Source organism: Rhincodon typus, chromosome 22 (assembly GCF_021869965.1).
Source record: "Rhincodon typus isolate 14 chromosome 22, sRhiTyp1.1, whole genome shotgun sequence".
Lineage (NCBI taxonomy): Eukaryota > Metazoa > Chordata > Chondrichthyes > Orectolobiformes > Rhincodontidae > Rhincodon > Rhincodon typus.
In genome coordinates, this window is record NC_063353.1 from 31,350,142 (window position 1) to 31,365,522 (window position 15,381).

At 43.9% G+C, this 15,381-nt stretch overlaps 1 protein-coding gene across 1 annotated transcript; it reads left to right on the forward strand.

The window, feature by feature from the left end:
* Positions 1-2,856: 2,856 nt before the first annotated feature.
* On the forward strand, positions 2,857-14,976 carry drd4-rs (dopamine receptor D4 related sequence). Its single transcript, XM_048610388.1, has 4 exons — positions 2,857-3,093; positions 5,038-5,150; positions 11,777-12,372; positions 13,879-14,976. Exons 1-4 carry the CDS (start codon positions 2,857-2,859, stop codon positions 14,079-14,081), a joined length of 1,149 nt encoding a protein of 382 aa, XP_048466345.1. The 3' UTR covers positions 14,082-14,976.
* Positions 14,977-15,381: the final 405 nt, after the last annotated feature.

The following is a 15,381-nucleotide window of genomic DNA, read 5'->3' on the forward strand; positions in this document are numbered from 1 at the left end:
TTTTTTGCAAAAATATTTTGTTCTCCCTTCTCAAAGTGCTCCCACTTACTTATAGAATCATGAACAAAATCCCTGTCTGATGTCCCCTCTCTCTAACCCAGGACACTGGTCAATGATCAGGAGCAGGAACGTTGACTCTTTTCCTCCCCCTAGTTGTGTTTCTCTCACTGCCTCACAGGAAAGCAGAAACACCTTTGATTCTTTGAAAAAGAACATGTGTTTCTGCTCTTGTATTGAAGCTGGTCATCTGTTTAAAATGGAAGTCTTTAAATCTTTGGCACAGCAGGGAAAGCAATCAATGAGATCCATGATAGAAACCATTAGAACTGCGGATGCTTTAAATCAGGAACAAAAACAGAAGTTGCTGGAAATGCTCAGAAGTTCTGAGGAAGGGTCACTGGACCTGAAATGTTATCTCTGACTTTTTCTTCACAGATGCTGCCAGACCTGCTGAGCAGTGGTATCCAAGAAAGGCCCATTGGCAGGAATCCCACATTAGATACAAAGCTTAGAGACACTGATACCAGAACTCCATCAGTCACAGTTACCAAAACTCCTTGGATTAAACCCAAATGTAAAACTTCTACAGTAAGAGACAGAGTCTGATGTTAGATCTTTCAGTGTTCAAATAGGAGTAACTGCTCCCATATGCCTCAAATTGGCAATTACATTTAAACTACACCTTCACCGATTAAATAGTGCAACCACATTTTCAGAAATCAAAACAAGTCACATTGTAGAACCTTGGGAGGTGGGAGTTCCTGATGATGGCCATGTTGGGTGACCAGTAGTGGGCATTTGAAGAATGGAGGCCCAGACTGAGTTGGCAACCTTTTCTTTTATTCCCTTGTGGGACACGAGTGCATCTGGCTGGGCTAACATATACTGCCCATCTCTAGTTGCCTTTGTGAAGGGGACAGTCAGATGCCTTCTTGAACCATTGCAGTCCATGTGCTGTAGATGGACCCATAATGCTGCTACAAGAGGGAGTTCCAAGATTTTGACCCAGCGACTCTGAAGGAACAGTGATATATTCGGGATGGTGAGCGGCTTGGAGGGGAACTTGCAGTGGTGGTGTTTCCATGTATCTGCTGCTCTTATCCTTCTAGATGGTGGTAGTCATGGAAGGTGCTGACTAAGGAGCCTTGGTGAAGACCTGTAATGCACCTTGCAGAGTACACACTGCTGTTACTGAGCATCGGTAGTGGGGGGAGTGGATGCTGGTGGATGTGATGCCAATCAAACAAACTACTTTATCCTGGATGGTGTCGAGCTTCTTGAGTGTTGTTGGGGCTGTGCTCATCCAGGCAGTGGGGAGTATTCCATCACAATCCTGACTTGTGCCTTGAAGGCTTTGGGGAGTCAGAAGGTGAATTACTTGCTTCGGTATTCCTAGCCTCTGACCTGCTCTTGCAGCCACTGTATTTATATGGCTAGACCAGTTCAGATTCTGGTCAATAGTAACCCCCAGGATGTTGATGTTTACATTGTTTAAAAGGTGTCATCAGCAATGGAGCCACCTGAGCCAATAAGATAGTGATAGCTCCTTTGGATATGACAAGGGGATTGAGTGGGAGGGGTACTGATCCGCTATGTTCAATGCAATGTGACATATTGAATGCTTACAGTTGAACAAAATGTCACATAGATTTTCTGCCACCCCAGGACCAGTTTATACTTGAAAAAAAGTGAAAAGATGAAAACCTGGACGTTTGAACTACTTGGGATATTTGGACATTTAATGAAAAAACGGAAGACTGATCACCCGAAAACGAAAGTGTCTCACGTGACAGTGGGCAGGATCCAGGTTAAACAGGGAGGAATGGTGATTGAAACAGTGCAGCCTTTACCACCTTCTGGGAGTGGACCTGAAAGACTTCACCTGGTCAGTCAAAGCAGGGGGAGAACTGCTTGTTGAGTCGATATGTGTGTATTGAATGAGGGATAAGTGGCTCTCCAACACATATTCTCTGGGTCTCTGTTTTCTCTGGATGATCTTCATAAGAGATGAACTCAAGTTCTGTTCCCCCTGGTTGAGCTGGTTTTTAGAAATAGCATGCAATGAACTGAAGGCCCTCTTTCTGACTGTACCCTCTGGTCTTTTGATAAGTTGTTGGCTTCAAATCACAGGATGCTCAGTAATATCATACTGTGTGATATCACACAGTGGAATATCACACAGTGACACCATCCAGGTGTCCCACAGTGAAATATCACTGTGGGATATCCCAGTGTGATACTTCACTGTTTGATAGATATCCCACTATGTGATATCCCACAGTGTGTATATCCCACTGTGTGATACCTCACTGTGTGATATCCCATTGTGTGATACCTCACTGTGTGATATCCCATTGTGTGATACCTACACTGTGTGATACCTCAGTGTGATATCCGACTGTGTGTATATCCCACTGTGTGATACCTCACTTTGTGTATGTCCCAGTATGATACCTCACTGTATGATATCCCACAGCATGATATCACACTGTGTGATATCCAACTGTGTGAATATCCCACTGTGTGATACCTCACTGTGTGTATATCCCACTGTGTGATACCTCACTGTGTGATACCTGACTATGTGATACCTCATTGTGTAATATCCACTGTGTGTTATCCATTACCCCAATATGAGATACCCAATGTGGGCTATCCCAATGTTGTTATCCTGATCTGCATTAACTCATTGTGTGTTGCCCCAGTGGGCGATATCCCAATGTGCGATATCCGAATGTGAATTACCCCAACTTGCCTTGCCCTAACATGCATTGGCCTAGCATGAACTGAATGCTTTGTTTCTTTTCAGATGGTTCTGAAGTGTGGCATAAACAGTGAGGACTTGATTACTTCACCATGTCTAATGGAACAGTGAATAGGACTCATGGGGTTGACAGTTCTCAGCATAATTACCTTGCACTTGTGTTTGGTGTGCCACTAATAGTAGCCATCATCCTGGGCAATGTCCTGGTGTGCCTCAGCGTGCTGATTGAGAGATCCTTGAAGACAGCAACAAACTACTTCATTGTCAGCCTGGCTGTAGCAGATTTACTTCTTGCTGTTCTTGTCCTGCCACTCTTCGTGTATACTGAGGTAAGGAATCTGTACCATCACCAATGAAATGATCCATGAGCAATGCTCAGGGTAATGCTTAAACTGTTAAATTTTCAACTGTTTCATCAATGCTGTTACCTCCAGCCTAAGGTCAGAGCTGGGCATGTTTGTTGTCAATTGTATTGTGTTTAGTTACATTTATAACTGCTCAGATACTGAAGCAGCTTGGCCTACTTACTGCAAGATCTGGACAGCACTCAGACTGGACTGATGGTGGACTGATACACCCTGTGCCACCTATGTTCCAAGCAATGACGAACTCCAATAAAAGAGAGAGTAATTACTTCCCCTTAGTTAGCAACACAAATGCCATGATTACCAGAGGTGGTGAGAGCTAATCTGTGCTGAATTGACAAAAATACTTAAAATGTTTAACGTCTCCATATACATATATATCTATGTAAGTTCTTTGGGTGTTCTGCCAAACATTTGCTGTGACTGTGACTACATGTCTACTGTAAGCAGGCTACATTAAAGTGCCTTCATTCATCAAACACTTCCAGGGCAGGTACAGCACAGATTAAATACGGAATGAAATTCCCTCTGCACTATCATAGCAAAATTACCCAGGTCAGGTACAGAATAGAAAGACGAATGGGAACTACAGAAGGTAAAAAGTAAAGTACCCAGCAGATACATAAACAAAAAAAAGAAAATCAGAAGGGGCATGGAATGGAGCCAGGAAGGGATGTATGAGTTTGGTTCATTTACAGCAAATCCAAGTCTGAACATCACCATGAGGTAGGCTTCTGCCACTGTCCCCTTTAAATGTAGGGAGCTCCAGACCCTGATTGGTTGAGTGTGAGGGATATAAACCACTTACTGGTCTAACTAGAAGAGCCTCGTCATTAACAAGATATAGTTTAAAGTGTGTTAGCAACTAGTTATAGGTTACATTGAAATAATAGACATTGGACAGAGACAATGAGGAGGACCTGGATGTTACTGTTCACTTCGTAAAGATCCTAAGCCGTGTTGACACCGCGTCTAAATGACATCATCATATAGGGTAGTGCTTAAGGCACTCCTCAATATTAACTCTTACAGCTCTGACACCCTTATCTTACAAAGATAACCTCACAGGAAATGACATTGAAGTGGCTGAAATATATTTACTTTTCCCCAATATATACCAAGGAGACTGCCCAACAACAACCAAGAAACCAATGATTCGGATGCATTAAAAAATGGGAAGTTTCAAAATAGAAGTTCATTTGGTCAAAGAAATCAGACTTATGTTTCATTGGTAACCTACAGCTAACCAGCTTCTTATTAGATCCTTCAGCTATAACCTTTCTCGCCATGTTCTCCAATCCCAACTGCCTTGCATTGGATTCTTCAATCCCATTTTCCTGATCTCCAATATCTCTTTCCTTCCTACTCACTTTCTCCCCATTTTATCTAATCCCCTGACCACAATGTCTTTCAAAGCTTTCTATCTCCAGCAACATTTGTAATGATCTCCTGCCCTGACTGACTTGCTAACCGCCCTTACTTCAGATACTGACCATTGCCCAAGAGCTGTCCATGTACAGGACATGGCTAGACATGCAAGGAACCTCCAATGACCAGGACCATGGAATAGAACCTAGAAAGGTTTTGGATAATGCTGTTACTGTGTGTAAACTGCCGGATTCCACCAACCTGGAACATTCCTAATGTCCATCAACTACCAAATTTTTAATAGCATTTTCCACCTTCCCATTCCAGAAGGTTCCACGACGAAGCTTCATTTTTGTTCTTGTTGTAGGAATGAAAGAAGATAATAGATGTTAGCTCCTGACTACCATTAACTAGTTGGGCCTCTATTTTGGACATTCCTTGTTCTTTTACCTCAGTCACTTGTCACGTTAATGTGAATGCCCCACTGACTGTGTTTGTGCTACTTGTGTTGTTTCAATCTCAATGCATCTTTTTTTCCAGTTTCAGGGAGGGATTTGGACTCTGAACATCTTCCTGTGTGATGCATTAATGACAATGGATGTGATGCTTTGCACAGCTTCCATTTTCAACCTCTGTGCAATCAGTGTAGACAGGTTTGTATAAACATTTACATCTCCTGTCAGCCTCACCAAGTAGGCTGTCTCCAGTAAGTCCCACATCGAGAAACTGAAAATATAATTGAGCATCCAAAACATAACCTGAAAGTGAATGTTATACTTGATCAGTTTCATTGAATTATTTGAAGGAACAACAGAAATGGTAGATAAGGGTGATGTAGTTGATGCAATGTGTCTGGATTTATTAAAAGGTTTTCAACAAGTTACGTAGTCGACATGTAACAAAGGCCAGACACATGGAGCGAGGAGCAAACAGAATGGATAGCAAGCAGAACAGAAAACTATCGCATTAATGACAATTACTTGGAATGGCAAATGTTATTCTACAAGGATTGCACTGGGACTGTTATTTCTCATAATTTACACAAATAATCTGCACAGAGGAATCAGAATGGCGCTGTGATTGGTCGACTTGCCGAGATAGTTCGTTCATTTGCAGACATTTCATTACCCTGCTGGGTAACATCATCAGTGCAGCCTCTGATGAAGCGCCGTTGTGTTTTCCTGCCTGGTATTTAAACTTTGGGGTCTGTTGGATTTGATTACCTCATTTCTGTTTTTTCTTCGCAGTGGTGTATATATAGGGTCTAGTTCTATGTGTTTATTGATGGCCTTCTTGGTGGAGAACCAGGCCTGTAGGAATTCCTGTGTTTGTCTCTGTTTCGCTTGTCCTAGGATCCTGATGTTGTCCCACTCGAACTGGTGGTTCTCTTGTCTGTGTGTATGGAGACCAGTGAGTATGGTTCGTGTCTTTTTGTTGCGAGTTGGTGTTCGTATATTCTTGTAGCCGGTTTCCTTCCTGTCTGTCCAACGTAATGTCTGTCACAGTCCTTGCATAGAATCTTGTATATCACGTTGGTTCTGTCCATAGTGGGTAGGGGGCCTTTGGTTCTTGTTAGCAGTTGGCGTAGGGTTGATGTAGGTTTGTGTGCCACTCTGATGCCCAGTGGCCGTAGGAGTCTTGTGGTCAGTTCAGATACGTTCTTGGTGTATGGTAACGTGACAAGTGTGTCGAGGCGTGCTGTATCTTCTTGCTGTTGTTTGTGTGACAGGCATCATTAGACCCAGTTGTCCGGGTATCCATTGTCTCTAAATACTTGGTGGAGGAGTTCTTCTTCATTTTGGCATAGTTCTGGGTTGCTGCAGTGTGTTGTGGCTCATTTGAACAGTGCTTTTAAGTAACTCTGTTTGTGGTGTTGGCGTGGTTACTGTTGAAATTTAGGACTTGATCCGTGTGTGTGGCCTTTCTGTATAATTTGGTCAGAAATTCCCCATTGGCCCTGCGTTCTACCATCACGTCCAGGAATGGGAGCTGTTTGTTCTTTTCCTCTTCTCTGGTGAATTTGATGCCAGTGAAAATGTTGTTTATAAGCTGGTGTGTTTCTTCTAGTCTAGTTCATTTGATGTTGACGAAAGTGTTGTCACATATCAGATCCATAGTTTGGGCTGGATCTGTGGAAGGGCCGTGCTTTCGAGTCTCTGCATCACTGCTTCTGCTATTAGTCTGGAGATGGGTGACCCGATAGGTGTCCCGTTGATTTGTTTGTAGATCTGGCCATTAAAGGTAAAGTGGGTCATGAGGCATAGGTCCAGTAATGTCAGCATGTTGTCTCTGGAGATGGTGTTATTCGGGTCCAGTTCTTTCAGTAGTGTTGCTAGTGTTTCTCCTGCTAGTGGTATGTGAATCGATGTGAATAGGGCAGTAACGTCAAATGACACTATGGTCTCGACTTCGTCTATTCTTATGTCTTTCAGGGATTTGAGGAACTCCTGGGCTGAGTGGATTGAGTGGGGTGACTTGCTGACGAGGTGCTTTAGTCTTTGTTGTAACTCCTTGGCTAATCTATGTGTTGGTGCGCCTGGGAGAGACACTATGGGTCTGAGGGGTACTTCTGGTTTGTGTACCTTTGGGAGGTTGTAGGATTGGTGGGGTGTTTGTCCCTTCAGGTTTCATTTTTAGGTAGTCTTATTTGTTGATTTGTCCAGTCTGTTTGAGTCTCTTTAGTGTGTGGATGATTTTATTTCCCAGCTGCAGTGTCGGGTCTGTTTTCACTTCTTGGGATGTATTTGCGTCCGCTAGTAGTGTCTGTGCTTTAGTGAGGTAGTCTCGTTTGTTAAGTATTACTGACATGAGGTAATCAACTCCAATGGACCCCAGAGTTTAAATAACAAGCAGGAAAACACAACAACGCCTCACCGGAAGCTGCATTGATGATATTACCCAGCAGGGTAATGAAACGACTGCAATCCAACGAGCCAGCTCGGCGAGTGAGCCAAACACAGCATCCACAACCCGAGCTACGAATGACAATTTCAGACCTTGTGGATGACACTGGTTTTGTGGGTGGAAGGGAAAAAGAGTAGTTAGTACGGAGGAGAAGAGTATTAAAGTACAGGGAGACGTTAGTAAATATGCATAATGTGTGTAAAAATGACAAATGAGTACCAATAAAGAAAAGTGTCAAAAGGGCCACATACTCCTTGGAAAGTAAATGTCCGAACAGGATGGAGGAACCCTGGGAACTGAGGGCACAAATCACCAAAAATAGTGATACTTGTTAATAAAGGTCATTAAAAAAAGTCACTGGCATTCATTTCTAAAGGGACAGAATTGAAAAGAAGGTAAGTTATGTTATGTTTGTATAGAAGCTTGGTTAAACTACACAGGGAGAGTTGTGAACAGTTGAGGATGTAAGAGTTTGGAGTTGGAGTGAACCACACAATCCCTAGATGGTGCTCTGCTGTTCAATGTGATCACTGCTCACCTTTAGCTTCAACGCCACTTTCCTGCCTGCTCGCTATATCCTTTCATTAGTCATATTGATCATATTAAATATATTCAGATATGGAGAGTCCACAATGCTCTGGGACATGGAACACCAAAGATTCACAACACTTTGCATGAAGAAAATTCTCGATGTGAATAGGGCAGTAATGTCAAATGACACTATGGTCTCGACTTTGTCTATTCTCATGTCTTTGAGGGATTTGAGGAACTCCTGGGCTGAGTGGGATACTTGGTCCCTAATCCCCAGACTTTGAGCCTGTGTTTTAGGTATCCCAACCAGTGAAAATAATCAGAAAGTAAATATCAATGAGATCACCCATCATTCTTCTAAATGCCAGAGACTATAGACCCAATTTATTCAGCTCCTCATCTCAGGGCTACCCCTCATTGCAGAGAGCAATCTACTGAACCTTCACTGTACTACCTCCAGGCATTAGCTTAGCTGGTTAGACAGTACCATGTAGATTTGATTAAACCAACAGCACAACAGCCTTCAAGTCTTGCTCCTGCGGACTGAGGCTCTGTATCCTCACCTTATTCTTGGTATCTTCATCTATATCCTTAGTATACGCTAGCCAGCTGAGTCCGTGTTTGATCTCCATGCTATTAAAAATGTGTATGTACAAGAAGAGGCTCAAAAACATTTTAAAAAGTTCTCTAGAAAGGAGAAGACTGAGGGTTGATCTGATAGAGATCTTTAAGATTATAAAAGCATTTCATAGAGCAAATGTAGAGAAGATGTTTCCACTTGTGGGAAGACTAGAACCAGGGGTCATAAGTATAAGATATTGATGAATAAATCCATGAGAAAATTTCAGAGAAATGTCTTTACACAGAGACAGTGGTTTGAATATAGAACTGGTTATCTCAGAGAGTGGTTGAGGTGAATAGAATGGATACAATAAACACAAGGAAAGGTGTGTCAAGGTATGTTAGATGAAGAGGATTGTGAGAAGAATCAAAGGGGCCATAAACATTGATATTGATCAGTTGGGCCAAGTGTCTTATTTCTGCACCGCAGTTACTAGACAACACTTCCTAACCTAAAATTCTCCAATTTACCTGTCTTCTGGGGCAGTGGTTTTCAGCCAGTATTGTGCAGCTCACTGCTGGGCTGTGTGAACTGTCTAAATGTGCTGTGAAATTTTGCACAAAGGTAATGAAAATCAATGTCAAACAAATATTGTTTCATCTTAAACAATGTTCCAGCTGAACAAAATTACAACTAATGAAAATTAATCATCAAATTAAACGCATAGTATCAGTCTTTTGATTCTAAAATATGAACGGACATTCTAAACACGTGGCCAAAGGGCAAATTGAGATGAAGTGAGAAGCGTGGGTGTACTGTGGAACTGTTTGTCTTATTGCAGTGTGCTGTGTTACTGAAAAGGCTGGGAACCACTGATCTAGAGCCAGGTTGACAGAAATAAAGGAGCCCGTTTCTGTAGAATCATAGAGTCATAGAGGTTTACAGCATGGAAACAGGCCCTTCAGCCCAACTTGTCCATGCCACCCAATTTTCACAATTAAACTAGTCCCATTTGCCTGCATTTGGTCCACATCCCTCCATACCTATCCCATTCATGTAGCTGTCCAAATGTTTCTTAAATGACTTAATTGTACTTACCTCTATCACTACCTCTGGCAGCCTGTTCCAGACACTCACCACCCTCTCTGTGAAAAACTTGCCCCTGTATTTAACAAAAACTAGTATTTATTCCATGTAAGTAGACTTGAGCTACAGGTAAACAATTCTGAATCATTGACAAATAACTGTAATGCCCTTAAAATCTCCACACACACACACACGCACCAGAAACAAATGCACTGTGTGTGGAGGGAAAAGCACTTCGATGGTCGATGTTCATTTTTTCCCGATATTCTCATGGTTTGCACAAAGCACATGGTAGCTGCTTCACTGGTAAAAGGCCTCTACATTATTGGTTGGAAGTCATATAGAGGCATAGAAACATACAGCATAGAATCAGACCCTTTGGTCCAACTCGTCCATGCTGACAATGTTTCCCAAACTAAACTGGTCCCATTTGCCTGTGTTTGGCCCATATTCCTCAAAACCTTTTCTAATCGTATACCTATCCAAGTATTTTTTAAATGTTGTAATTATACCTGCATCTACCACTTCCCCTGACAGTTTACTTCATGAATGAACAACCTTCAGTGGAAAAGTTGCCCCTCAGGTCCCTTTTAAATCTTTCTTCTCTCATCTTAAAAATATATCTTCTAGTTTTGAGCTCCCCTACTCTTAGAGAAAGGACCTTTGCTATTCATCTTGTCTACACTCCTCATGATTTTATAAACCTCTATAAGGTCACCCCTCAACCTCCTACGCTCTAGTGAAAAAGGTCCCAGCCTATCCAGCATCTCCTTATAACTCAAACCCTCTAGACCCGGTAACATCCTTGTAAATATTTCTTATACCGTCTCCAATTTAATACTATCCTTCCTATAGCATGGCAACCAGAGTTGTACACAGTACTCCAAAAGTGACTTCACCAATGTGCTGTACAATTGCAATATGATGTGCCAACTCCTATATTCACTGGTCTGAGCAATGAAGGCAAGCGTGCCAAACGCCTCCTTCACCACCCGGTCTACCTGTGACATAACTTTCCTGAATCCCTAGGTCTCTGTGTTTGATAACACTCCAGGGACCTATCATTAACTGTGTAATTCCTGCCCTTATTTGTCTTATCAAAATGCAATACCTTGCATTTATCTAACTTAAACTTCGTCTGTTATTCCTCAGCCCACTGGTCCAATTAAACTTACATCATCTGCTGAACAATGAATAAACAAAACTTCTTCGGGTTCAATGTGGCTTTTACTGCAGACAACAGAGCGATTTCCTGGTGTGGTTTTGGTCTGAAGGCTTCTCACTATCTTGTTCACAGCAGCAAGCTGTTTGGGTACCTGACAACCAATCACATAATTGTTGGCAGGCAGAAGATTTCTGTCAGTGTCACTGGTCACTAGCCCACAAACCAATCCATTATTTGCTGCCAACCAAAGTTCCATCTGTACACAACTCTGGCTCCAATTCATTTGCTACCACTTCTGTAACCCACAATATTCATAATGAGTCTTGAGTTACTTGCTTTCAAACCGTGAAATAATCCTGGTTTCAAAACTGTTCTTCTCTCATTTCAGTGCACAATTAAAAAAAACAAAAATAAAAAGACATGGTCTTTAAATCATGCATGGCCAAAAGTTCTAGTTTAACAAACTATGATCAAAGACTCGAGTTACCTGTTTTTAACCTGTCAAAAGGCTGTAGTTTCCTGGTTCTAACCAAACCTTCAATGACCCGGTTTGGTAGGTTGTGAGCACAGTATTTGCAGCCTAGAAGTTGCCACACCCATTCGTAGGTCGAACCCAAACCCCAGAAGATCACTTGCACTATGTCTCTCTGTTATACCACAGAATCAATCCAATCACATCCATAACAGGGAATACTCCCTTCCTAATCAATTTCATCAGCTTCTGACTGACTGATATCAGAAAGCAGCCAAAACAAAAAGAGCTGGCTGAATGGCTTGTGTGTCTAGATAAACAATTGGTGATCATTCCCAAATCCTTGAAATGATGGCCCACAAATTCTCGGGAACTGGTCTGTCAGAGGGAGCTTCATCAAACATCAGGACTGGTATTTGAGTGTTTAACTGAGTGCCCATTCTGTGGGGGCAGGGAATCGAAGATGACCCCTGAGGGTTTGGTTGTAGCAGGATGGGAGTTGGCCAATTTGAACAGGGACTCTGGCTGATACTGACCAGTGTCTCTGTGTCTTGTGCAGGTACATTGCTGTGATCGTTCCCCTGAAATACAACAGGAACCACTTCAGTGGGCGCCAGCTGGTTCTCATCATGGCCACTTGGCTCCTGTCTCTTGGGGTGGCTTCCCCTGTTATCTTTGGGCTCAACAATGTTCCCGGCCGGGATGTGACAGATTGTAAACTGGAAGATGGCACTTTTGTGGTTTACTCCTCAGTCTGCTCCTTCTTCGTGCCGTGTCCAATCATGCTGCTCCTGTACTATGGAATGTTCCGGGGCCTCAGACGCTGGGGCGAGAGCCGTAGGATCACACTCCCGTCCTGGGATCACGCGCCACTCTCCTTTAATCTTTCACCCAGCAAGCGAGAAAGACACGTGGTTAAATACATCGTGCCAAAGCTAAGCCCCAATGCAGCTAAGAACATTCCGGAAAGCGACTTGATCACCACACAGCTCGATAGCACCTCTGATGTGGAGACACCTGATGGAACAAAGACAGGAGCCCCAAAGGAGAATGGGCCTGTACCGCGACACGGCCTGGGGAAAGGGCCCTTCATGAGAAGCCGCAGAGTCAGTGGCCGTGAGAGGAAAGCGATGAAAGTCCTTCCGATTGTTGTAGGTGGGTACTTACCCTGTCTGCTACATGGCACCGTGCAATGGGCACGGGGGAAGGCATGGCCCAAATAGTCATTCTTCATGTCTGAGCCAGAATACCGAGAAAGGAAGTGAGGGGAAATGAGGGGGAGTAGGGAGATTGAGAGGGAGGGTGGGGAGAGGGGGAGGAGAGTGGGGAGAAAGGGGTGGGAGTGGGGGAGAGTAGGGAGAGTGGGGGAGGGAGTAGGAGAGAGTGAGAGGGAGTGTGGGGAGAGTGGAAGAGTGGGGAGAGCGGGGAGAATAAAGGGGTAGATTTTGGGTGGGGAGATTGAAGGGCTGGAAGAGTGAGGGGGACAGTGAATGAAGCGAGTGGGAGATTATGGAGATAGAGAGATTGAGGAGTTGGGGAGGGGTGAGGGGGTGGTAAAATGAGGGGGTGTGGAGATTGAGGAGGTGATGAGGTGAGGAGTGAGAGGGGGATTGGAGAGTGAGGGGGATGGGGGAGAGAGACAGTGGAGAGAGTGAGGGGGTGGGGGAGAGTGAGGGAGCACAGAGACTGAATGGGTGGAGAAGAATGAGGGAAGTGCAGGGAGGGTGGGTGAGGGGATAGTGAGAATGTGAAAGGGGGTATTTGGGGTAACAATTATCACAGATTGGAGTGGAGTGAAATAGAACAAGCATAAAGGAAAGTGAAGAAGAGATAATGGAGAAGGTTGTGATGTGCTCACAGTGTAAGAGGGGACACAGGGCGATGGGGGTCATAGTGCAATGGGATCACAGTATGAAGGGGTCACAATGTGATGGGGGTCACAGTGTAATGGGGTAATGTTGTGAGGGGGTCACAGTATAATAGAGGTCACAGTGCGATGGGGTCACGATGCGATAAGGTCAGAGTGCAATGGGGTCACTGTAATAGGGGTCACAGTGCAATAGAGTCACAGTGCGATGGGGTCACTGTGCGGTGGGATCACTGTAATAGGGGTCACAGTGCGATAGGGTCACAGAGCGATAGGCGTCACAGTGCGATAGGGGTCACTGTGTGATGAAGGTCACAGTGTGAGGGGTCACAGAGCAATGGGGTCATAGTGCGATGAAGGTCACAGTGCGATAGGGGTCACAGTGTGATGGGGTCACAGTGTGATGAAGGTCACAGTGCGATAGGGGTCACAGTGTGATGGGGGTCACAGTGTGATGGGCTCACAGTGTGATGAAGGTCACAGTGTGATAGGGTCACAGTGTGATGGAGTCACAGTGTGATAGGGGTCACGGTGTGATAGGGTCACAGAGCGATGAAGGTCACAGTGCTATGGGGTCACAGTGTGATAGGGTCATAAAGCAATGGGGTCACAGTGTGATGGGTCACAGAGTGATGGGGGTCACAGAGCGATGGGGTCATGGTTAATGCTGGGTCACAGTGTGATGGGGGCAGCAATGTGTATGCAGGTGATAAACACTGAGCCTCCCCCTTTTGGGACTGGGATATGAAGAGACTCCACACTTGTGTTAAGTGTTTGTATTCTTTCCCTCTCAGGAGTGTTCCTCGCTTGCTGGACTCCGTTCTTCGTGGTTCATGTTCTGAAGGTTTTGTGTGAAGCCTGTACCATTGGCTCCATGTTGATCAGTGTGGTCACATGGTTGGGATATGTAAACAGTGCAGTCAATCCCATTATCTACACCATCTTCAACACTGAGTTCCGAAATGTTTTCAAGAAGCTACTACACTGTCAGACATGAGCAGTACCTTGATCAATCCTCACTGTGTTCATGTTTAGAATACTCTGGGAAAAGCGTCTTTTAAAGATCTGGAAATGCGATGCGTCAGTTCTGTTCAGTTTGAATGCTTTCAAATGGACTTTTTAACAATCGTCCAGTGAGTCAGCTTTCTAAAGTGGAGCACATGACAGGAGGGAGAACTGCCTAAGGAAGTGAGGATTTCAGGAGCATGTCAGATCTCTGAACCTTGACACAACTGCATTGTGAGGCACAGAGGCTGGCCTTTGGAGATAGCTGTATGCCCGCATATTGGACAGGTGCCAGGCACTCACTGTTATCCATGGGGTAAAGACATGGCACAGAGGAAGAAGATTCATGCTGTCTGTAAAATCTGTTAGTTCCTCTGAAGGCTCGATTCCCCATAACATTGTCAACTCTTCCTTTTCATATAATGACCTGAATCCCTTCCAAAATCTTCAAATGATCCTTCCTTCATTGTATTTCCAGGCAATGCATTCCAGATCCTAACTACTCACCCAGTGAAGAACTTCTTCCTCATGTCATCATTGCTTTATTTGCCAATTATATTAAATCAATGCCCTCTTGTTCTTAATCTTCTACTATGGGACCAGTTGTCCTGCTCAGCCCTTTCTACTCTGTTCAGACCCTTCATGGTTTTGAATATCTCCATCAAATGTACACTCAACCTTCTTTTCTCCAAGGAAAAGAATCCCAAGTTTTCTAAACCAACCTCATAACTGAAGGTTCTCACTCCTGGAATTATTCTCGTGATATTTTTTCTGCACCCTCTATGATGTCCTCAGATGCTTCCTAATGTGTTCTGCTCAATTTGGACACAATTCTCTAGCTGAGGTCAAACCAGTGTTGTGACCAGTGATCTGTTACCGTTCAAAGTGCTCCCTTTGACTTATGCTAAATGCTGCTGTTGATATAAACCAGAACCCTGTTAGCTTTAATATTGTTCATTTTTTCTGTTATTCATTCAAGGGGAGTGGGTGTTACTGGGCTAGCATTTATTGCTCATCCCTAGTTGCCCTTGAGAAGGTGATGGTGAGCTGCCTTTCTTGAACTGCTAGTCTACTTGGTGTATAAATATCCTACCCTCAATAATGGAAGAGCCCAGCACATCAGTGCAAAAAATAAGGCTGAAGCTTTCGTAGCCATGTGGATGATCTACCTCCTGACTCCCCAGAGCCTGTCCACCACCTATGTGGCTCAAGTCATGAGTGTGTTTGAATACTTCCCACTTGGCTGGATGGGTGTAGCTCCAAAAACACTCAAGATGCTTGACACCATCCAG